Source organism: Podarcis vaucheri (assembly GCF_965113315.1).
Source record: "Podarcis vaucheri genome assembly, chromosome: 1".
Classification (NCBI taxonomy): Eukaryota; Metazoa; Chordata; class Lepidosauria; order Squamata; family Lacertidae; genus Podarcis; species Podarcis vaucheri.
Window position 1 is genome coordinate 135,110,481 of NC_138759.1, and position 25,092 is coordinate 135,135,572.

General features: G+C 43.8%; 1 protein-coding gene across 2 annotated transcripts; it reads right to left on the reverse strand.

The window, feature by feature from the left end:
* Positions 1–1,577: 1,577 nt before the first annotated feature.
* On the reverse strand, positions 1,578–24,456 carry FTCD (formimidoyltransferase cyclodeaminase). 2 transcript variants are annotated; one of them, XM_082236292.1, is made up of 14 exons: positions 24,307–24,456; positions 21,746–21,929; positions 16,474–16,602; positions 13,858–13,946; positions 12,587–12,766; positions 11,771–11,908; positions 10,458–10,589; positions 8,741–8,802; positions 7,875–8,004; positions 6,136–6,297; positions 4,857–4,900; positions 3,533–3,671; positions 2,370–2,465; positions 1,578–1,715 (listed from the first exon to the last, which is right to left on the reverse strand). In XM_082236292.1, exons 1-14 carry the CDS (start codon positions 24,358–24,360, stop codon positions 1,629–1,631), a joined length of 1,626 nt encoding a protein of 541 aa, XP_082092418.1. In that variant the 5' UTR covers positions 24,361–24,456; the 3' UTR covers positions 1,578–1,628. The 2 variants fall into 2 exon arrangements, with proteins under 2 accessions (XP_082092418.1, XP_082092417.1); XM_082236291.1 differs by having other exon boundaries at positions 21,746–21,983; positions 24,307–24,447.
* Between the last annotated feature and the right edge of the window lie 636 nt (positions 24,457–25,092).

Below are 25,092 nucleotides of genomic sequence, written 5' to 3' on the forward strand. Positions count from 1 at the left end.
TACAATCCACTCCCTTATACCACAGCTACAATAATTAACTTCAATTCACATTAACACATATAGTACTGTAATTTGTATATTCACAAGTGAAGTTCTCCTTTCTTCTTCCTGTGTGAGGTTTTAATTTCCATCAATTGTTCCTTTAATTCTTTATCAAATATTAGGTCCATATTAGTTATTCCTGATCTCCTTTGTGCCTTACGGCTCTGTTGACTCAAAGTTACTCTGGAGAGATCTCTCTTTGTTCTCAACTCTTCTGATGCAGCTGCAAAATTTCACTTTTGATTTCAAGCAGGGTGTCACCCAATGTCCTGCCCAAACCCTGGCAGGCCTCCAAGTTCTCCCCTCCATTCGAAACAATTAATTATAATTATTCATAGAAGAATGATCTGGTGTCCCGCCAGAGCCCCGGCAAGTCTTCAAAATCCAGTCCCTCCTACCCTCAGTCAGGGGGCAAGTAAAAAATTAACTCCACAGAGGCTCCAAGCCCTTTTTATAGTTATTCCAAACGTTAATATTTTCCTCACACAATGCTGTTTAACATTATAATCTATATCTGTACTCCCATCTCCTTTCTTCTTCACTTACTTTAGTGAAGAAGGGAGGGGGGTTATGTAACAAAGGATTTATAATGAAGTGATACCTCTCACATCCATGTCGGAGCAAAAGCCAGGTACCAATACAATCTGCGAGTGACGCTCCCTCCCCCCAGGCCTGGGGGGGGAGTTTGCAAGGACAATTACCCTCAAATAATCCTTGTTTAGCTTCACTAACAATCTCCGCTTTTGTGGGAGCTGTGCCATTAAGGCAACTGGAAACCAGAAGCCAAGGCTGGAGACTTTGGTGCTGGTCCTCACAACAGCAAGCTGAACTTCATTATAAACACTGTTGAAAGCAACTGAGCTATAGCATCCTTCCCTCTTCTAGATCTCAAACATTCCACAGAAAGTTATCAAAAATATTTTTTGAGTCACAAAATAATGCATCCTCCTGTTATCCTAGTGGTGTGGGTTCAAGGGAGCTACTTTGGTTCAAGGGAGTTACCAAGAACAACAAGCCCCACGCTGCCACCAAGGAAGCAATGTGCAAGACTAGAATTGGGGCACATGGAACTCTGCATTTGCAGCTGTAGAACAGAAATCACAAGCACTGTTGCTCTGGTATTTCACTCGGCAAAATATCTGCATGTCTATCTACAAACAACCTGGCAATACAGTGGTGCCCCGCAAGACGAATACCTCGCAAGACGGAAAACCCGCTAGACGAAAGGGTTTTCCGTTTTTGAGCTGCTTCGCATTTTCCCTATGGGCTTGCTTTGCAAGACGAAAACGTCTTGCGAGTGTTCCGATTTTTACCCCCTTTCCCCCCTTTTTCTAAGCCGCTAAACTGCTAATAGCCTTTTAGCCGCTAATCCGCTAAGCCTTTAATAGCTGCTAAGCCTTTAATAGCCGCTAAACCACTAATAGCACTAATCCGCTAAGCCGCTAATAGGGTTGCTTCGCAAGACGAAAAAAACCGCTAGACGAAGAGACTCGCGGAACGGATTAATTTCGTCTTGCGAGGCACCACTGTACTACAACTGGTTCTTTTACATCCATAGATAAGAAGTTCCTGATATGAAGAATCATTCACATTGTCCGCTTCTCCAGATGATGTAGCACAAACGCAGTACTTTTCTTGGCTTCCTCTAAAAAGTGGGAAAGTTTCCCTTGGACCTACGCAGAACAGGAGAGTTAAAATTGTGTGAAGCACAAATGCATGAAGCAGCCCTGGGGAGAAGTATGTGTGCAGGGGGGCAGAGTCTTCTAGCCATAACCCAACCTTCCCATGTAAGGACTACAATCCCCAGGCTCAGCCTTGGATCACCCAAGCCTGTACAAACAAAGGGTGGGCCATGTGACTCGAGGGACTCTGGTCCCTGACCTCATTTGTGGCACAGACAGAGCTGACCATCACCAGTTATCCTCTGACATTTCCAGCTCTCTGAATTTTGCAATGCAGCTTTCCAGTCAAGTAGCATGCACAAAATGCATATATTAGGGTAAAGTATGTGTGTATTAGTAAAAGTAACATACACAAACACATTATATGTTAGGGGAAATTGCTTTTGAAAAATGTGAATATTCAGATAAAATTGTCCTGAAATGCTAAAGAATTTCCATGAGGATTTTTTTTGGGGGGGAGGGGGAGAAATAAATTGTAAGCTATTGGTGGAAATATGGGAAAGCAAATTTAAAACTGGGGGAAAATAGAAATTGGGAGAACTGAAATCAGTATATTTGATTTGCCTGTATGAACAATGCCAGAGACACAGCACTTAACTAGAGGTTAACATAGTCCCTGGAGCAGAAAGCCTGAGCATTTCTTACCTTTTGCTTAAAGCCTTCATCTGTTATATCTTTCAGGTTGGTGACAACATTGAAATAGGCACCAAACACACCAGCTTCTAAAGCTTTAGCTGCCACCTGTAGACAAAGAACACAGAGGAGGCCTGTGACTTCAAACACCATCAGTAAAAGATTCAGGTCACTATGAACCACTGAAAACCACCCAAACCAGCAACTGGTAAGAGCATTCTGGAACTCATGCAGAAGTACTTAAAAGGCTAGGCTTCTATTATGCTCTGCGCTACCCAAGTCCATGTTTGTAGGTATTTATGTACTGTATTAACATTTATATACAACCCTTTTGTAAGGGTGGTTCACAAGATAAAAATAGTAATTTATCCATTTTATGGTTTGCTGAGACATTGCTACTTTCATCTGTAGCCTGAAGATGCTATCTCCTTGTAGCACATTTCAGCCCAAGGACTCATTTTTAGGTCTACAAAAAATCTACACAGACAGTATAACTGACAATATAATATAAATATTTGAAATTTGTTTGTTCTCTTTACGTTTGGACACCTCTTAAAGATATTGTAACCAAATTTTGCATGATGGCTTCTTAAATCAATGAGCAGATTTTCATCTTTGTTTGGACAAATGGGATGCCATTTTGAATCAAGATGGTGGGCTGAACCTTTCAAAACTGCAGTTTTAAACCACTAATTTCAAAACAGCAGTGATAAACTGTAATTATCTGCCATGTCGAAGGCACCTTTTAGCATACAAAATGCTTTGCAATTCTTATATAATCTACAGTTATTTCTTTAGAAAATTTGTAATCAGTGTATCATATTTATTTATTTAAAAGCTTAAACTGCCCTTCATTGACAGAATCCCAGGCAGGTTTTAACAAATAAAATTAAAACCTGACTAAATATAAATTTTAGACTAAATATAATTAAAATTATTAAAAAAAAACAGAACAGAGACATTATTTGATTATTTTATTCATTCATTCATTTATTCCCCACTTTTTCTCCTCAAAGGGACTCAAGGCGGCTTACAGATAAAATAAGAACGGTTTAAAAATGGGGGGGGGGTTTAAAAAGCAACTAAGCAGTAATAGAATGAAAACTACTCACATATATCTAAAAGATCTATTAAAAAGATAGGAATGCTTCTCATCCACCAAATACTTACTATACCTGTATATCTGATTTGCAGGCTATATTTCCTTGCTGAGCCATTTCTTTCAAAAGGGGCCACAAAGAATGAACTTTTTCTGCCAGTGAAAAGGGAACACCAACCGCACTCTTCAGGCCCAACTGCATGGCTGCTGTCCGCCTGCAAGAGAATAAATAGACAAAAGTACAGTGGTGCCTCGCAAGACGAAAAGAATCCGTTCTGTGATTCTCTTCGTCTAGCGGTTTTTTTCATCTAGCGAAGCAAGCCCATTGAAGGATTAGCGGATTAGCGCTATTAGCGGCTTTTAGCGGCTTATCTGCTGATCGGATCAGCTGATAAGCGGCTTAGCGGCTTAGAAAAAGGGGGGGATAGGGAAAAAACCCCGCAGGAACTCGCAAGACATTGTCGTCTTGCGAAGCAAGCCCATAGGAGATTCGTTTTGCGAAGCACCTCCAAAACGGAAAACTCTTTCGTCTAGCGAGTTTTCCGTCTTGCGAGGCATTCGTCTTGCGGGGCACCACTGTAGGTATATACCAAATATATTTCTAGTAAATTCAACTGGAAATCACAAACAAGGAAATGATACCTAAAAGACACATTGCAGAGGGGAACAGCGGCTGTCTTCCAACACCTTAAAAATTAACCGACACATTTGGACAAGCCTTTTGGTGACAGTTGCTCAGAAGGCAATGGACTCTGGGCCCCCTAAGCTAATGCCACCCTAAATTAAGGCCCCACAAGGTTAGCATGGAAGGCTCTCTGATCCATGAGCAGAAAGGAGGGGAGAGAGGAGGTTAACATTTCAATAACAATAATGATTTTGTCATTTGTACCCCACCATCTGGGCGGCTTTCTCCTTTTTCCTGCAGCCACCATTGCGTGTCACCTCACAAACTGTTCCAGAGGTTCCCCCAAATCCTTTGGAGAGAGAGGGGTGCAGGCTGTGTGCACAGGGAACGGAGAATCAATGAAAACTGTCTGATCTCATTCAAGTAATATTTAATCAAAAATGAGCTGCCATGAGTCCATTTAGCTGCATCCACATTCCACCCTCTCTTTCAATAACTGCAAGACCTTGCAGGAATCTCTTCATAGCATTTAGGCCAACATGTCCATATATCACACGCTTTAAGTGATATATAGACTTTATTGATTGTGCATTGATTTCTGAGCATGACTAACAGTGGCTATATCACTCTGAACAGGTGTAGAAGCCATTGCTTATTCCAGGTATCTGTAGATGTATGAGAGGAGCTAAGGGAAATTCAGCAACCAGGTACATACAAAAGATTATTTAGTAGCCATAATTGTTAAACAGATGGAAAGTGAGATATTGATACATACCTTTCTTTCTCCTCAGGTGTGTTCTTAGGGAGCTTCATAGCAGCCTAAGGTGAAGGGAGAAAAATATATTTAGTTAACTGTGTCCAGTAGTTATTCAGGCTATAAGAACTGCTTCCCATTATCTTCCACTTTGCCCATCGTAGAACCACCTGTTTACAGAACAAGGCCCAAGCGGCACCCAGACAGACAAGGCTGCTCTTTTCTTTTTTTAATTTATTTAATCATTTTTTTCAATACAAACAACAGCCACAAAAAACACATACAACAAAAACCACAATAACACTAATAACACAATTTAACATTTCAGATTTAAGTACTGATATACCTATGATATACCTTTTTAACAATATTTCCCCACCTCTCCTCCCCCTACGTCCCACCACTGTCCGCCTTATCACTTAAATATTCCTTCCAGATTTCTTCATATTTATCCATTCTTAATTTGCATTGACATGCAATTCGTTCATATGTCGCTAGTCTGTCCTTATTATCAATCCATGTGCTCAATGGAATCTTTTTGCGGCTCTTCCAATTCATCAAAACAAGTTTTTTTGCACGGTACATCCATTTTTTTTGACCCCTTGTAATTTCCCACGTTTCCGGTATATAATTTAGAATTCAATTCAATTCCTCTAAATAACAATTTCTTTTTATTACTCTTGCTATATATATCTTCACCTCACACCAAAATGATCTTATCATCGGGCAGTTAATCATCATATGTACTAGGTTCGCATTTGTACTCCCACATCTCCAGCAGTTGTCTGCATTTGTTATTTTCTTCTGGTAAAGGCCAGGCTGCTCTTTGCGGCAGCACATTTCCATCCCTCCCTGTCCCGGAATTTACCTCTCTACATTTGTCATTCCAATCACCATTCCAGGTGACTGAAATGAAATCACATCACCAATAATAATTAAAAATTGTTCCCGATCCTCAAACTATTACCTTTTCTGTTCAATGCAGAGAGGGAGAGACGTGTTGCGGAAGATAACAAGGGGGTAAAGAATGCAGGAGGAATTCCGCTGTCAAAAAGAGGAGTTTGGATTTGATATCCCGCTTTATCACTACCCTAAGGAGTCTCAAAGCGGCTAACAATCTCTTTTTCCCTTCCTGCCCCACAACACTCTGTGAGGTGAGTGGGGCTGAGAGACTTCAGAGAAGTGTGACTAGCCCAAGGTCACCCAGCAGCTGCATGTGGAGGAGCGGAGACGCAAACCCGGTTCACCAGATTACGAGTCCACCGCTCTTACACACTACACCACACTGGCTCTCACTCACCATGTAGCTGCTGAAAGCCAGAGAGTCTGTGTCCACCAGGACTAGCAGCTCCTTCATGGCCTGATGGAATGGAGGGATCAACCGCCTCATGACTGGGTCCAGATCCTCAAACTGACGCTTCCCGTAAGTCATCAGCCCCACCATGCAGCCCAGCGCTGCCCCCTAGAAGTAAAATAAATGAAACAATTAAGAACAGATTTACACCCTTAATCAGTACAATGAATGGGTTTGTATAAGCCAGGAGACGTGGGACCTTTGCCAAATGCAACTTACTTCTCAGTAAACATATATTGTTTGCTTATTATTGCATTTATGTGGCTCTTCCCCTTCCCCATTTCATCCTCACAACAACCCTCTGAGATGGCTCCTCAGCCTTTTGGCTATGGTTACGTGCAGTTAAGCTGAGAGGCAGTGACTGGCCCAGCGTCCCCTACTGAGCTCCATGGTTGGGTGGGGGATTTGAAGCCTGGTCTCCCAGATCCTAGTCCCGCACTGTAACCACTCCAACCCACTGGATCTTGGAGATCAGCATCTGAGTGTGGTATGGGGAGAATAAAAAACGGCATTTTAAACTCTGCATCTAGCTGATTCCTGAAAAGCAATGCTTTAGCAGTATTAAAGGGTCCTGATATGGAAACAATCAAATACAACAAGTGCTCCCTTCTTCCACATCTCCTGTTCACCTCTCGCATAATGTGCTTGATGCAGGGCAAACGAGAAACTGGCAGGGAAGAGGTGCTTCCCACAGTAAGCTTTGATTCGTCACTAAAGGTTTCTGAATGAGCTTCGCTTTTGTGTAAATAAGGAACTGGAAACAGTAACCAACTTCAGTTTCATGGGATTTTTGCAAAGTATAATTGTTTAATTGTACATTGAAATGGAAAATAACTCTGTATGTGTACTGCTAACTGCATATCATGTAAACTTCCACTGTAGTTAAACAAAGGAGTTGCAGAGAGCCTAAGGGGTTGATAACTAACTTAGAATGTATTCAGCAACTCTGTGACGAGGTGTTTAACTTTAGATCACATGATAAGTATTCAGCTGCAAATCTCCATTTTGTGGGAGTTGGATCTTTGTTCTCAAGCACCAGAGAAGAAAGGACATGTGCTAATGGTCTCTCTCTCTCTCAGAGGCTGTAATGAAAGCTGTGGGAGAGTCAGAGCTTTGTGTTCTGCTCTGTTTGAAGTAATTTCATATTTCTAAGAGGCTGTACCTGTGCTTAGACAAGCACATGATTCTATGCAACTATTTAGATGTAACATTATTATTATTATTATTATTATTATTATTATTATTATTATTAATACCCCGTCCATCTGGCTGGGTTTCCCCTGCCACTCTGGGGAACATTATTACTTGGAGTGTCTGTTTTGGAACAAATTCTGTAAGTTTAGCTTTGGAACCATATTTTTGGACTGCACAATTTTTATTTCAATAAGAGTCCGTTTTAATTCATCTTACTGTTTCCATATGTGCAATATTAATAAACACAATGATTTTTCCAGTCCTCCCAACCCAGAGGCTATGAGAAACTTTAATGGGAATAGGGCAAGAAGAAATGGCACTGTCCAATGACGCCCTGATTTAGGTGATATCAATACTCTCAATGCAGATTACACTCTACTTTTGACTAAATTCAAGTCTCTCATCTGGACTTGGAAGCCAGCCCTGTCCGATTTATGTGTTGGGTGCACAAGCAATCTATACAACATAATAAAAACAAGTGGCTCATGTACCAAAGAAGACATTGCTGCTGCTACGGATCCTCCTCCAGGAGCAGCTGACCTGGCACCAACTTTCTGCACAAAAGTGTGAAGAGGCAAGGATATCAGGCAGCCGCTCTCTTTGCCATCCTGCACCATATCCCTTCGGAAGACAAGAAGGACATAGGAAAAGCACATTCACGTACATCAAGAGGACAGAATGAACTAAAGTCAAGGAAGGAGAAGGCATCTCTCTGCCATGTGTAGGATGGTAACTCTTTTGCAAAGATTCAAAGTAGGGCTTACAATATTAGCAGAATACAGCCCAATGACCAGATGCTTTTCGCTAGCATTGTCCCTGGTGAACCAAGAGCAGGGAGTATTGCTTTGTCTCTTTCTAGGAATTGGTCTTGCATTCTCTAAGCAAAACTCACTCCCTTGAAAATGTGATGGCACATGAAACTGTTTAATTACATCTCAAGCAGGTGGGGCAAACAACCGTCAAATCTGACCCAAAACCTCACAAACCTCCCCCAGATTAGGGCTGGGCATTACTGTGACCCTCAAACTGCCACTGAGCATCTCTGGAAGCAAAGAGCAACACACAGGTGCCAGAATTTTACCTGACACAAATAAGGAAATGTAGGGAAGCCAGTGGCCCATTGCTTCCTCCCTTTCAAGCTGGCACATGGGTCACCCCAACCCCAGACTCGCTTGCCCACAGCTTCCCAGCTCTTCCCATGGTCCTGTTTGCAATGGAAATGGATGTAAGACAAGCTAGTGGACTTCCAGGAGCATCCTGTGGTGTAGGCCTGCACCCAACCCAGCCAAGCCTGCCAAATGTACAGTGCCCAGCAAACAAACAAAAAACGGAAGGAGGACAATGAAAACATCCGTACTCAATGATGCGCTCCTTGGGATTGAAAGGAGACAAAGAGTCCAGCCCCAGTCGGTTGATTACCTGAGAATGGAAAATGAATAGAGATTCACTGCACTAAACATAAACTGAAATAATCTGGGGAATAGAGAATTGGTGGGGAGGGGTTTCAGATCTTCAAGAAAATTACTTGATAAAACAGGGCAGTTCACCCCACATCCCACAAACTGTCTCTCCGTTTTGAGAGTGTGTGTGATCTATTTATTTTGTACAAGTGTTTTGTACCTCCTTTAAAAAAGCGTAACAACATCCCACACCATGAATCTAAACAGAACTTTCAAGCTGTTCCACTTCTCAGGCATATCCTTGCCCCCACTCCCTTTTTTTATTTATTTAGATGTCCATCTTTTCCAATCCCAAGAGTCTGAGTGTCTATCAAAATTCAAAATGTGCTTCCTGCAGAACAGATGAAATCATTCTCAGATCTGTTCAGAACCCCCAATTCTTTCTTTTACTTCAAAAACTATTTATTTGTTCGTCTGAGTCTGCCCTTCAACTCAAAGGCTTCTAGATTGACACCACATTTCAATAAAAATAACAACTACATTAAAATATGCCAGAAATATAGTTATGGGGGTTTTTTGCCAGGGGGAGGCTGAAGCCCCCTTCTAATGCTTGGAAGTGCCAGGCTAGCTTCCTGGTGAGATGATAGCTTGAGTGATGGGCCATTAAGGGGAAGAAAGGAAGGAGGCAGCTGGAGCTACATGCAGAACCTCGCCAGCCCACTTGACTGCTGCCATCTCCTGGTCCCTCGCAGCAGTGGCTTGCTGGCCAGAGCCTCAGTCCACCTGCAGTGTCTCACCCCTCCCTTGGGCAGTGAGGCTCTGCAAGGACTATTCCTCAAGGAGAAGTCCTTGTGGAATCTTGCTTCCCCCACCCCCATACCAAAGCAAGGGCACAGAAAAAGAACAGCAGGGGCCCAGCAGGCGGTGGTGTTTTGCCTCAGGTGCCAAAATGTCTCGGGGGCAGCCCTGGTCACAGTTTAGGCATGGAAAAGACTGATGCCAACTCGTGGTTTATCACATGCAGTGCTGCTTCCATTCTACTGCAGCTTGTAATGCGTCTCATTATCCACTATGGCAGAATTTTACATAATGTATTACATTATTCCACAACATTTATTTCAATGCAAAGGAAATTTAATGCAAATGCAGAAGTAGCCAATTATGTGTAATCTGCAGGACTGTCAACAACAGCAACAGCTACTACTAATCATATTCTCTGAATGGATTTCTGTTCTTCACTCAGGGTGAATAAGCAAAACCAGGGAATTTCTTCTCCCGTTGCCATCAGAATTTTCTACATCCCTCCCACATGTCAACCATTCTCACTATATAGTAAGGCAAAAAACACAGTAAGCCAGTTGGAAAACAGAGTGAAAGTATGTGTAGAAAAGGAGAATCCTGTTACAGTGGTTAAGTGGTTCTTGGGTTAAGAACTTAATTCGTTCCGGAGGTCCATTCTTAACCTGAAACTGTTTTAACCTGAAGCACCACTTTAGCTAATTGGGCCTCCTGCTGCCGCTACGTCGCCGGAGCACGATTTCTGTTCTTATCCTGAAGCAAAGTTCTTAACCAGAGGTACTATTTCTGGGTTAGCGGAGCCTATAACCTGAAGCGTATGTAACCCGAGGTACCACTGTACAGAAATACATTTCATAGGATACTCAAGTAGGTTACCAGTCTGATTTTATGCTCCTCCTCAAGGATGAATAGATTTTCTTTGTTAATATAATATTCTGCTGCATCCAGCATGGCCTTTTTGGGGACCAGACCAACCAGCTGAGATCCCACCACTGGCAGATTGAGATCCTAGAAACAAGAACAGGGATTTGACAGCAGTCCAGCACAACCCCAGGGATCCAGACACACGCTCAAGGCAACAAGTCTCTGGCAGAGATGCAATATGAACCCCGGTCTCTTCAAATGACGCTTAAGTTTCTACCACCACAAGTTCCCACTACTGCATAGACTAGAAAATAATCCAAATACAGTGGTGCCCCGCAAGACGAATGCCTCGCAAGATGGAAAACTCGCTAGACGAAAGAGTTTTCCGTTTTGGAAGTGCTTCGCAAAACAAATTTCCTATGGGCTTGCTTTGCAAGACGACAATGTCTTGTGAGTTCCTGCTGGTTTTTTCCCCTTCCCCCTTTTTTCTAAGCCGCTAAGCCGCTTATCAGCTGATCCGATCAGCAGATAAGCCGCTAATAGCGCTAATCCGCTAATCCTTCAATGGGCTTGCTTCGCAAGACGAAAAAACCGCTAGACGAAGAGAATCACAGAACGGATTCTTTTCATCTTGCGAGGCACCACTGTAACCCAAAACTCTCAATACAGAAATGTTCTCAAATAACACTCAGAGAAGAAGGTATAACCAATGCAATCTCAGCCTGCAAGCGATGCTTTTCCAGTTCATAAGAAGCCGAGCATGTTTTGAAAGGTTTGAGTGACTGGAAGTGGGATCGTTTGTCTAGTATCTTTAGTGCCAAGCAGAAACCCCAGCCCTAACCCTTGCGGACTCGTAGGTGGTCATTGCTGTGTGAGGGCTCTTTGAGGACAGGCAAAGCTCGCCCACTGTGTTTGGGGCACCGGGGAGGGAGGGTAACCCCCATGCAGGTGAAAAGGGGAGACATCTCTTTCTTCTGGTGCCATATTGGGGAATATTTGGCTTACATATGCAACTGAGCAGCAGTCCCTTCCCTCTCTTCCCCTGCTGTTCTGCAGCGTTTGCAGCAGAGGGCAGGAAGTGAGCTAAAGAGCCAGACAGCCCCCAGATCCCCTGCTCTTAGCCCAGCTGCCAATGCCTACACAAACTGGTAGCTCTCTCTCTCTTTGTGTGCTGTGCTGCAATCAGTTCTTCTGTAACCAGAGAGCAGCTCCATAAAAGTGAGCCAAAGGCACAGCCGCAAGAGCTTTGGGCTGCAACTCCCAACACATTTCACCCTAAAGGTCTTAGCTCAGGTCATCTCTGGGATGCTCCTTGTCCATCTCACCTGGGCATCCTTGCAGACCTCCTCATAGACGGTGTGCAGCGGCGTGGTCTCAAAGTCCAGCAAATTTGCAGAAACCTGAGCAATATTCTCCTCGTCCAAGTACCAGCCCATGCCTTGCACCTGCTTCAATCGCCCAGGCTACAAAGCACAAACAGGAGCAAGAATTTCAACCATCTACAGAATAAGATGGGAAGCTGGCAAACAGGAGCCAAGCACTTCCTGGCTTCTTAACCCCAGCAGCCAAAAGCTAATGTTCCTATCATATTCCTACCAGATTTTAAAGTTCCAACCCCATTCCCGAAATATTTCTGTTTTGAGACTCTTCATACATTCGCTTCATCACATATCCAAATGACAACAAGGAACCCTGTGGCACTTTAAAGATTATTATAGCATGAGGGCTGATGGACTGGAGTCTGCTTCATCAGCTACCCTTAAGGAAGCAGAGGAAAGAGCTGTAAATTGTAGGGGCCAAAAGACCACAGCAAAAATCTCATCACTCTTAGGAGAGTTCACTCCTTTGGTTCCATCTTCCCAGCCTAGGACTTTTGCCTTTGCCCAGGAGACCCTGAAAAGAAGATTCAAAACCCTCAGGCTTCTAGTCAGACCTTGATTCCTGGCAGCTCTGGCGCAAGCTGCCAGTTTCAGTGAGCAATGAGTGAACTCATATGTTCCCCTTCCATCATCTGTGGCCTGCATAGCCTACTCTTATGCATGTAGTGGAGGAAATTGGGGAGATCTCTCCTTTCCTTGCCCTTTTCTGAATTGTGGGAGGAGGGAATCAGCAAGCCAATTCTTCCCTGGACACAGGAATACCTGGTCCTTTCCACGTCCTTGCTCCCGAATGTTCAGTGCTATCCGGTGTGCCAGCTCCTTTGTACACAGCAAATTGATGTTGTAGGCTATGAGGAATGTCCGTGCGCCTGTTGCCGTGGCTCCCCATCTTGGAACAAAAGTTGCAGAGCCAAAATCAGGAGCCCATTCTGGGTTTTTTAGCTAAAAAAAACAAAACAAAGAAAAAGAGGGGGTTGTAATATTCCAGTAATAATAACAATTTCACTGTTAGATAGACCCAGTTATGTAAGAGCCAGGCAGCGGGCTTGCTGGGCAGTGTCACACTCCAGAGATATTTGTTACCTTGAGAACTGTGATGTGTGATGATGAATGCAAATGATTATCGTATTTACTGTCTGCTCTTGGTTTGTCAGTGGGCCCGATCATGGACTAAGCATGCACAGGAGAGCATGGGCTCCATGGTGAGGACTGTGAAAGGAAAAGCAGCACGGTCCTCAGTCTAGTCAGAAAAATCATTTGGAACACTTTCACCTGGGGATTCCTGCACTGGAATTTATTCATGCAACTTTTTATCTTGAGATTAAATCAACACAATTTGGTATTTTCAGTAGCTCTTTAAAATACAGTGGTACCTCGGGCTAAGAACCTACTTCATTCTGGAGGTCTGTTCTTAACCTGAAACTGTTCTTAACCTGAGGTACCACTTTAGCTAATGGGGCCTCCCGCCACCGCTGCGCGATTTCTGAAGCAAAGTTCTTAACCCGAGGAACTATTTCTGGGTTATCAGAGTCTATAACCTGAAGTGTCTGCAACCTGAAGCGTCTGTAACCCGAGGTACCACTGTAGGAACTTATATTCTGAGCTAATGTGTTCAAAGAAATTTGCCCGAATGGCCATGTGTATTTGAATGTTCTTCTCATTTGTATTAAAAGGAATCTGTAAGTCAAATCTGATGCAAATGCCATGGATAAATACACCTAACAATGAAGCTGGATTGCAGAATCCACATGGACCATTGCAGGAATGAGAGGGCGTCTCCACTCTGTGCACACACAAGTACTGGGAAAGACTTGCTCACACTTTAGCAACTAGTACAACAGTAAGCAGGAGCTTGAAGCTGCAGCTGTGGTAGTTCCATTATGCCAGCTGTGCTGTAACCGTAAACCAGCTCCATCCAATAAAATCTGAGCATCCCTTCTTAAAATGCCTCCCTTGCTACCCAGACTAGGGCACTGACTGCTGATCTAAGGGTTGGCAGTACAGCTGTTGTTGCAAGCAACACGTAGTCTTACTTTCTCAGGGAGGGCTTCATATTCTCCTGCTCGGATGGCTGGCAAGGATATTCTGCTCTCCTTCAGAGCTGCTTTGCCATAGAGATACACTGCAAAAGAGGGGCAGATTTACTGAGAAAGCACGTGGATCCAGTCAGGGAGTTGCCAGGCTGCAACCTAAAGAAGCTGGTTTTGCAGGACTCAAGAGTCAGAGGAGAGGAGGGAGCAGGAGGCCTGGTTCCAGGTTTGAGGAGGCCCTGGGGAAAGGAGACTGCAGGGGGCTCCCTTCCATGGACAGCCCCACCTCTTGAACTCTGTGGTGCAACCAGCTTGCTGCCTGTTAAGTTGTGGGTGAACACATCAGACGACACAGCGATTCTCCAAACAGCTCTTGTTTATTCACAAGTCAGAACAGAACTGAACTGAAGGGTTCAGCCAGCCTGCTTATATAGAGCTCCAGTACAACGTAACTGTACAACTTTCTGTAACTATCCAATCACTGAACGTCACTTTCGATCCCTTATTTGCATATGTGGACCTGAGTGAAAACTATCTACAGTATCCCCCTGCTGGCCCAGGGTGAGAACTTCAGTACATAACACTGCCCCATGGTGCTGGGACCAATCAGGGAATGCTGGGAAACTTGTGAGTTGTGTACTGCATCCCAGGGGTTAGCTGGGTCTTTGTGTGATTGCCGTTAGGGGTACACAAATAAGCCAGACATGCCTACTGAGAATGCTGGCTTGTGGTGTAATTCAAAAAACACTGCATCCACACAAGCTACTCACAGCCAGATGGCCACTGGCCAGGAGCTGGCTTGCAACAGAGTTATTTCAAGAAGCTTCCAGCCGCACAACGGTGCATGGGACTCACTGCTTTCCAGAGCACCTCACACCACTCAGCAAATGCAGGAGGTCATTGTGTGGCGGCGGCGGCTTGGATCACATCTCCTGCCCCTTCCCTGCCCCTGGCCTCCGGGGAACAGAGTGCCTAACTGCACAGGAAACCTTTATTAGGCATTACAAATATAGGCCATCATAAAACAGTCATATAAAATTTTAAAATATATACAAATAAGTAGCCATGTAAAAATATGTAATAACAAGGATTTTCATTGCAGTTTCTTCCCGCTAAATAGTGCCATTCACCACTAAGAGACACTACTATTAATGACCTTCACCCAGGTGGGATACCTGGAGGTCTCTGCCTACCTCAGTCAGTTGCCCAATCCCGCCTGGGGAGGCGTTGCCAAGGTGATCAGGCCAGGTAGGGGGGAGGGACTACCTGCCCACACAATAGAGGGAGGATCTTACCTGGGAATCGCCCTACCCACCCTCAGTTAAGACTTCTTTTGCAGGTTAACCTTTTCTCCACAGGTACGCGGGTGCTGCTACGTCAAGGTCGCTGTTGAAGGGCCGAAAAGGAATTCCCCTGCATTGGCAGGTTTGCCTTTCCCGTAGCAAAATGTCACAACTTTGGTGGTATCAGGCCTTGGGCTGAATCCTTTAGTCTGTCTTCCCTGAATGGGGGGGGGGGGGCGTGCAGCAGTGACACATGCCCCCTCCTCTTTGCGGTGGTGATACCAGGGTTCCCCGTTAAATAGGTTGTTTGAGGGGAGGCTTTGGCCGTACGCCTAGAGGTCGTCATTGCTCTCCCCTGCGATGGCGGCGTAACGGGAGCAGGCTCTCTCTGCTTGAACATATGTTCTCCAGCCCATTCCCCCCCCCACACACACACACACTGGATAACCCAGATGTTCCCCAGATCCCTGGCGGGGGACTGGGAGGGATAAACGCCCAATGCCTGAGCCAAGGTCTACCCACATCTGATATATATTAAAGTTGTGGCCAATTTTAATCCTATAGCACGTTGTCTTGAGTCGTTATTCCACACGGGGGGGCTGCCCAGGGTTTGGGGGACTCCGCCTGTCCATGCAATAAAAACTTTGTCGCCCTTGCAGTTACTTCCAGGGTAACACCAGACAGATAGAATCTGATATTTCCATTGTGCCGTGATGTTAGACTACCCAGAAAAGGTGATAGCACAGGGAACCAACACACATATTGACCAGCATGCATAGGTTCATAACACACATTCCCTACCAATGGCACATATAGAGTCTGTGTGCATAGACTCCCTGGGCAGATGTCCCCATAGAGACTGGGTCCAGTGGACACCATCCAACCTCCCCAGCACACTTTATCTGGAATATCTGTGCACATCGTATGTGCCAAAACATCAAGGCAATGTAGGGTACAAAGCTACCCACAAGAAGAAGGGAGAACTAAATGAGGAGAGAGGTGGCTACTTTGTCTTCTGATGTTCATATAGGAACACACCACACAATACGGTCTGTGACCGTAATAAAGTTCATTCATTCATTCATTCACCACAAGCTGGGTTAATTGCAAATCAAACATTATTCTTCACAAGGACTGGGGGCCTCCAGAGTTGACCACCCTTCTTAATCAGCTCTCCAGGAGCTGACCACATGGGTCACAGCTGTTTACCTTAAAGGTGCCACATGCCAGATATTTAGTTGATAAGGCATACATTACAGTGGCCAACAGAGATTTTTGAAGGAATTTCACTTGGTGGCCTGGAGTGGCCAGGTGCTGTCTTCCAAACCCAACTCACCTGGCACATGCAGTTCACCTGCTAAACGCTTCCCAAACAGATTGGCACACTGGACACATTCTTCCATAGTAACATTCCTCACTGGGATGAAGGGGCAAACATCCAGGGCTCCCATCCGAGGATGTTCACCTAGGAGAGGAAGGCAGTTCTTCAGAAACATGCAGGAAATCAGAAGGAAGGAAAACAGCAATTTTGGGAAAGAGAATATAAAATACAGAGAAAACTGGACTTTACAAGAAGCTGCATTTGAATACAAAGAGTCATCAAACCTCATGGAAAGAGTAACTGATTAAGTGGAATATATTTTAGGATAAAAAATTACTCACCACAAATTCAAGCCTATGCCTCAAAACAATCCATTAGAAATACATCACAGATATTTGTCCTATATACTAGTGTTTGGTACAGTATTTTAGTAACATCATCTTGTTACTAAAGAGGACAAAAGTTTAGTAAGTACACAGGAGTGACTTGGGGTCAGCTACATTGTTCCCATGCTTGCCATTTTCACATACACAAGCCCCAACCTTCAACAGGAAAAACGGGCGGTGCCCCAAGACCCTTCAGCAGGTGGTGTCATCTGAAAAAGGTTAGCTTCTTGGACCATGGTCTCCACTTCCTTGAGGAAGGGCTTCTTATGGTGGTTGGCAAGAACCTGATCGGGAGAGCTTTAAACTAAATCCTGAGGGAGACAACATTACAGAAGACAGAAGAACACCTGGTACTGGGGATAATAGCTTCACTGGTGCACAGGAAACTGAGGTGGTGCTACAGAAACCTGCTAAAGGACAGGAAACTACTAGAAGGAAGCAGATGGAGGGAATGACTCATAGTTTCATCTGTATACTAATTCACAGAGTATGGGAAACAAGCAAGATGAATTGGAACTCTTAATACAGGATGGCAAATATGAACTAACAGGCGTTACTGAAACCTGATGGATGAGACTCATGACTGGAAGGTAGGAATTGAGGGGTATAACTTGCTCAAAAGCAATAGACCAAACAGGAAGGGAGGAGGAGGAAGAACATTATATGTAAAGGATGTGTACACTTATGAAGAAATCCATGACCTGGAACATCAAAAGCAGTATATGGGTAAAAATTGTAGGAGAGAGAAACAACAGTGACCTTCCTGTGAGTGTCGGCTATAGACCTCACAGCCAGACTGAAGACTTGGATGATGCTTTCCTAGGTCAGATTACCAGACATTCAAAATGGAGAGATATGGTAGTCATGGGAGACTAAAACTACCCAAATATCTGTTGGAACTCAAACTCAGCCTAGAATGTAAGGTCCAACTAATTCCTCCATTGCCTCACTGTCAATTTCATTTCCCAGAAGGTGGAAGAAGCAACAAAGGGGTCATCTATCTTGGACCTGGTCCTCACCAACAGGGAAGAACTGATTGACAAAGTGGAAGTACTCAGAAACGTGGGAATAAGTGATCGTGTCCTCTTTGGTTTCATGATACTGAGGCAAGGGAGATTGGATAGTCATCTGTCATGGATGCTTTAGCTGAGATTTTTGCATTGCAGGGGGTTGGGCTCCCTTCCAATTCTACAGTTCTATGATTCAGGAGGTGTGTGGTAAATTGTAAAGCAATTTGTGTATCAAAAGCAACCTAATGATGAGTTATTTGTATTGAGGCCTGTTGTGGACTTGTGTTACATTTTCGTCCTAAAGATTCCTATTTATGGGTTTCAGTGACAGGCTTTCAGGGACGCATGACCTCTCCTCTTGAATCCACAGTTGGGTAAGTAAGACTGTTGTAAGGTTGTGTAACTTGGAATAAATTGGAAACGATTCTCAGGCTCAGAGGTGAATACTTATTGATTGATTGCATTTGTTTATTTGTTACTTACTCAAGGAGCTCAGGCTAACACACAGAAGAGTAATTGTGTTGTTGTTATGGACTGGCTGGGTGCAGAGGATTGGTGGGAGGCACCAGCCAGGGAACCCCCAAGGGAAGAAAGCTCAGAGCCAGGGACTTCCGGGTTAGCGCCATCGGCAATGGCGGAGTTCCTCTGACCGAGAGGAACCCGCTCCGTGAAAATCGGGTCTTGCCGCCGCGGCGAAGGCGGAGACCCTTTAAAAATCCCAGGCAGAGGAAGCCTGGGAATGTGGGATTTGGCTGACACCCTACTCGCAGGGAAACCCTTTTTCGGGGATCCGAAGCGACGTGGGGTGAGTGGTGCGGTGTTTTGAATCAACCGCTACTTTTACGGAGTGAAGCCGCACAGCCGTTGCCGGAGAGCGCTGACTTTTTCCTGTGGACAATTGGACTCTAAACAAGTACCAGTGAGTAGAACGGAAAATTGGATTAAGAAACATTTTAATTTGGCACTGAAGTGGGAAGGTTCTAAACAGGAAGTCCGCCTCCCGTTTTTGTAAATAGATTGAAGCAAAAACTTTGCAAGCTAAAGTCTGGAAAGTCGTATATAAAGGTCTAAATTTCCTTCAGTTATTACCACCAAAACCCCTCTTGGAAGCAGGAGAAAAGGGGGGGGGATTTTTGACTGTTTATGCCTGCAGGAGAGAGAGTAAAGAAAGATGAATTTCCACCGTCTCAAACCTGGGAACGGGGTATCAGAGACAGAAATTTATGGGGAAGTTCATCGACTGTGAATGGAACGTCTTTTGACAGATAGTTAAAAAAGAGAAACAAATTGATTTCAATGTTGCCTCTTGCATTCAAAAGAAACAAAATATTTGAAAAATGAAAGTAATTTTCTTTTGTTGGTCCTGCTTTCAAAAGATGGATACAAATAGAAATTGTCTCCTCTAGAGGGAGCTTGTTAATTTGTTGCTGGAGTCGAACTGGGGATTTCACAGCTGTAAGATTAGGATCGTGAGACCAGACTCTGACCTTGAATAAAAATGTGTTTAGAAGAAGTTTTGGTGCTTGCTTTTTGCAAGACAAGTGCTTTGCTGGAGCAGATGCATGAGAAGATGGATTTGATGACTGTTGCAGTTAAAAACTTTGGACAAACAGTGAATACCCATATAGAAACCATTCAGGAACCAGCCCAGGAACCTGTTTTGACAGGGCAAGCGCAAGTGCAGAAGATAATGGAGGAGGTTGCTGTTGAACCTCAAGTAACACGAATGGAAAGACCCGAGGCCTTGCAGGAGCATAAGCCGCTGTTCTTGAAGTTTGAATCTGGAGTGGACCAGGGGGGGGGGTCTGGAGTTGTGAGGGCTCTTAATTTTGGAAGGACTTTGAAACACGCTTTTAAATACTTCCTGGATTGCAGTGTTGACTGTGGGGAATGGGACTGTGGGGAGTGGGCTGATCTGCTGAGGGGAGATGGAGATATTTTTGGATTGGAGTCCTCCCGAGACCTACCCCCCAATGAGAAAGGAAAGAAATTAAGAAAAAGATCAACAAAAGACAAAGTAAAGTGCAGGTATAAACAAGAAGAAGATCTGCAGAAGGGACATGGAAAAGACTTAAGAGCCTCGGACAGAAGATCACCAGGTTGATGGACTAGATGGAATGGACAAGAAGGACTGACAAAACCCAAGACCAGGAAGAAGAGACGTTGGATGAAGATTGGAAGAAAGTTTTTTAAAAATTTATTTTGAGAATTAGTGTAAAATTAACGAGTATTAGGAAAAATGTTGGAATGAAACTATTTGGCTTTAGTAGAAATGATATAAGGAGTTATGTACAAATAAGTATTAAGTTTTAAGTTTTAAGTTTTTTTATGGTAAGATAAGGTTAAATAAATTAAGGTAAATTGAATGACAGAATATAGTGAAAGGTTAGATCGTTAAGATAAATTATATAACAAAAATTGAGAAAGATGGAAAGAATCTGCTGAAACAATTAATTAAATTAGAATACAAAAAGGGAGGTGTGAGGAGGTCGATGAAACAAGTAAATGAAAGATAAAGATATGGAACATTGGATGTGTGTTTTAATGTTATTGTTTGTTTGTTTTTTTGCTGTATTGTTTTTTATGCTTTTCCTTTTATGTATTGTAATGTATGTTTTGCCAATTTTTTTCTTTTTTTCTTTTTTTCTTTTATTTGTAATTCTTAAACTTTTAATAAATATCATTTAAAAAAAAGAAAGAAAGCAAGCTCAGAGCCAGGGAGTGGGATGAAGATGCCTGGTCAGAGGGTGAAGAGGGAGCAGACTGGGAGGAGGTGGTGCTGGAAGCTGAAGAGGCAACAGGGTTTAGTGAGCAGAGAGAGGCTGTGGCAGAGAGCAGTTCAGAATCAGAGGCAGAAGAGGAGGCTGGAGAAGAACAACTAATTCCCCTCCCCCCTGGTCTCCCAGTATGAAGAGGGCAGAACGAAGACAGACAAGGCAGAGAAGTCTCAGGCTGTTTGGGAAGGACGTGGTGGAGGTGGAGTCGTAGGGAGCTGTGGGAAGACAGGGCCCTTCAGCCCTTGCAGCAAGATCTACTGGGGAGAATTATTGGGCTCCCTGGGTTTGAGCTGTTCTGGTTTCATTGCACAGAGTTAACTTCCCTGACACTAGTGTTTTTATGCTGACCTACTATTGACTCTAAAAGGTAAAGGTACCCCTGCCCGTACGGGCCAGTCGTGTCCGACTCTGGGGTTGCGCGCCCATCTCGCTCTAGAGGCCGTGAGCCAGCGCCGTCCGAAGACACTTCCGGGTCACGTGGCCAGCGTGACGAAGCTGCAGCTGGCAAGCCAGCACCAGCGCAGCACACGGAAACGCCGTTTACCTTCCCACTATAAAGCGGTCCCTATTTATCTACTTGCACTTAAGGGTGCTTTCGAACTGCTAGGTGGGCAGGAGCTGGGACCGAAAGACAGGAGCTCACCCCGCCGCGGGGATTCAAACCGCCAACCATATGATCAGCAAGTCCTAGGCACTGAGGTTTTACCCACAGCGCCACCCACGTCCCTGACTATTGACTCCGGCTTCTGACAATTGTATCCTTACAGCAACTTCACAAGGTAGGTTATGCTGAAAGGAGAAAAGGACGAACTTCTCCAAGGCCACCTGGTTTTGCTGGCTGATCTTTCAACCTGATTCCATAGGCCCCACCTTAACTATCAGAATCCAGAGAGTTAGCATGTAGAAATGCCTAGCGCTGTGGGATCCCAAATTCCATTCCTTTATAGGTACACATTGCCTCTCACAGGTTATTTCTAGTTTCTTCCGGATCTAGGACAAAACAAGCTGCTCAGAGTATGAGAAAGGCTGCAAAGTAGTTGAACAAGGCGCCATCAATTAAAACTTGTTTGGCTGTCTTACGCTCTATGATTAACACTTATATCACTCTGATTACCTTTATGTTTTGCCATGTCAATATGTTGAAAAGCTGTTCTGGCCGCATTCAGTGCACCTTCAATTATATCTTCAGGACTTCCTACGAAGGTGTAAACGGTCCGATTGGTGGAAGGGCCTGCATCCACATCCAGAAGCATGCAGCCCTCGGTCTGAGAGATGGCCTTGGCAATCTCATCTATCACCTGTGCAGAGCAGAGCCTGTTAGAGTGCACGGACCTCATGCTCATGGCTTCAGACTATTCAGGGAGCAAGCAAATCCACTGATCAAAGAGTGCAGTCCATGCGTGTGCATATTGTGCAAGTGGTCAAGTCAGGGTTGTTATCCGTAGACCTCAGTGTGGTTCACAACATAAAATTACAATATAAGAACCACAAAATACATAATGGCTGAAGCGCACACACACCCCTGCCAATGAGCTCAGGGAAAAGTAGCTCTGCCATTTGTGCTCTTTGGACTGGCTGCTGGTTGTGGGATCACAAGCAACTTAAAGCAGCTTTGCAGGAGCATCTCCACCCCCATCGTTCTGCCCGGACGCTGAGGTCCAGCGCCGAGGGCCTTCTGGCGGTTCCCTCATTGCGAGAAGTAAGGTTACAGGGAACCAGGCAGAGGGCCTTCTCGGTAGTGGCACCTGCCCTGTGGAATGCCCCCCCCACCAGATGTCAAAGCAATAAACAACTATTTTACTTTTAAAAGTCACCTGAAGGCAGCCCTCTTTAGGGAAGTTTTTAATGTTTGATGCTGTACTGTTTTTAATATTCAGTTGGAAGCCGCCCAGAGTGGCTGGGGAAACCCAGCCAGATGGGCGGGGTATAAATAATAAATTATTATTATTATTATTATTATTAGGTCTTTCAGAATGGATTTTGCTTTTAAAGTGACAACTCTTTTAAGTGAATAAACGCTCATGTCACATTAAAAAAAATAAAAAGAGGAAACCCATTCCTAGTGATCCCTAACGTGGATTTTGCCTTTTCCAGCTTCATATTAAATTGATGTATTGTTCACATCAACATCAAATGAGATATCCATTACAATCCAAAGATCTCTTTGCTAGTTTTGCTTTGTGTGGGATTAGAAGCATTCTTTTCATTTGGCACATGCATACCTGCTTGGGAGAGCAGGGGGAGGGGGAGGGGCTGAAGACACTTGGAATCCAGCTGTTTCCCTGTTTCCAAGTAGACCACCATGAGGCAGTGGGAATCCCATACCCCTTATCCTAGTTGACAGACACATCGGTGGGAGCAGGCCGAGAAAAGGAAATCAGACTGGGCACCTATTGCTAGTGGGCTACCTTACTGGGGGGCTGGCACTGTCAAGGGATGGTGCTGCTGCGTCAAAAAAAGTCCTGTAAGCTTAAGTGGGTCTGCCTGATATGAAGGTACCGGTATATTTAGTGGGTTTATTGGGTGTGTTATTTAATTTTATATCACCTTTGTACTATTTTTGTACTATTTTATTAAATATTTTTATTAGCGATTTCAACATAACAATTTATCAAAAATATATCATCCACATTTCCCTCCCCCCATTTTCCCCCTCTCCCCGCAAAAAAGAAAAACCCACCCTCCCACCACCACCCCAGACTTCCCTCAGCTCCTCTCTCTGGTCTCTCAGCACATATTATTCTCTGCATGTAATAAAATTGTATATTTTTGTACTATTTTATAACTGACCAGCAGCCTTGTACTTGGTATCGCATGGGAATTCTAAGAAACCAATAAAAAAATCCATGCAGTTTTGAAGTCAGTGCAGTTTTGAAAGGTTCAGTCCACTGCCTGGCATTCAGTATGGCGTCTGATTGTATCCAGTCCAACCCTTTCTACCCTACATAATAGAGGCAGGACAGGTTTTGTGCGCTATCTACGTTGGGTAGCAAGAGAAAACAACAGGTTAATGGTGGTGATGTTATGCAGAAGGTTGGAAGGACACAGTGAGAGAGGAGACATTTCCTTCTTTTCTTCCTTCTCTGTGTGATCATGTGTTTTTTCAGAATAAAGCAAAAGAGTTTCAGTGAAACAAAGCTGCTAAGAAGCTTCTCCACCACACACCCAGCCAAGAGCAGATGGGCTTATAATCTAGTAAAGTAACATGTAAAAGTAATGTGCATTCACTTCATTTTTAAAAAAATGCAGGTAAACCCTGAGAAGAAAGCTCCCTCCAAAAGCATTGCATTTGCATGTCAAATCATTAAGTTTACCCCAAACATTGTATTTTCAATTTTTACAACATTTACACTTAGAAGTATTTTTTCCCCCCTCTCCCTTTTAATTTTATATTTGCTGTTGGTTATATTAAACTTAGGTTTTATTAATAGAAGGTTGAAGTTTTCTTCTGTATATTTAAGCTGATATGTGTAGGGTTAGAATTTCAGTACACCTGTAAAACTGTTTTCAAAATTAATTTCTCATGCACAGGTGATTCAAATATGCTTTGAACTCAGACTTGCAAAACTAATTTAGACAGGGGAAAAATAGATTTTGTGGTTTCACCAGTATTATATTGCCACCATATTGCCACACAAGGAACTGTCTTTATACAAAAACCAATTCTGAACTTACCTCTTTGTTGTTGCCTTCAGAAAAATTGGGGACACACTCCACTAATTTTGACATTGCTCTGTTTATGTTTTCTTTCTTAGAGTTGTGGGGAGTCCTGGATGATTTCCCCCTCTTCTGCTCTGGGTGACAAAATGGAACTATGGGATCAGGAAACTCTCTGGCTTAAAGCCAGTGGTCTTCCTCTACCTCCGGGATTTCTCATTAACTATTCCAAACAGCCCTCCATGGCACTTTGGACTGTCCTCTCTGCTTCTGAAGCCTGTCTTCATCATTGGTCATCATCCCACAGCAGCACATTGTCCCTTAAAGTAAAATGCTACCTCAAAAACAGTCAAACTATTCTCACAAGAATTCACCCCACAGTTATAAAAACTGCATGAAAGTTGCTAATTTTGCTTTCATGCATCTAACAAGGTGGGCACTATTCTCTGAAACCTCAAACCTGAATGAGTCTCCTTCCCTACCAGGGGCCACAATACTTGTATGATGTTGTTGTTTTTCTTTTACAGGCTAAGGGGTCTTCCAGGTGAAGCTTATCTAGATAATCACAATTGGGCAACAAGTTTATTTTAACAATGGAGTTTTTTTTGTGTGCCCCCCCCAAAGTGAATCTGAATGAAAGTGGGGGAGGGAAATAAAAAGTTTAACACCCCAACCATCCTGATCCAGATTGGGGTTCAGGTGCAGGTGTTGTAAAATGACAGTTCTTGGTTTTTAACAAACCACATGTGCAAATATGATCACACATTTAATATCACGTGTAGAATCTATAAATCTAGTTTGGAG

What these genes read in the sequence shown, in the direction of transcription:
- FTCD (XM_082236291.1), bottom strand. Translation starts at nt 24,360, where the DNA reads ATGTCAAAATTAGTGGAGTGTGTCCCCAATTTTTCTGAAGGCAACAAC. An exon ending in ATGAAGCCCTCCCTGAGAAA is followed by an intron (nt 12,767 to 13,857) that starts GTAAGACTACGT and finishes TGTTTTTTTTAG; the next exon opens with CTAAAAAACCCAGAATGGGC. An exon ending in CCTGCAAATCAGATATACAG is followed by an intron (nt 2,466 to 3,532) that starts GTATAGTAAGTA and finishes CTTTGTCTACAG; the next exon opens with GTGGCAGCTAAAGCTTTAGA.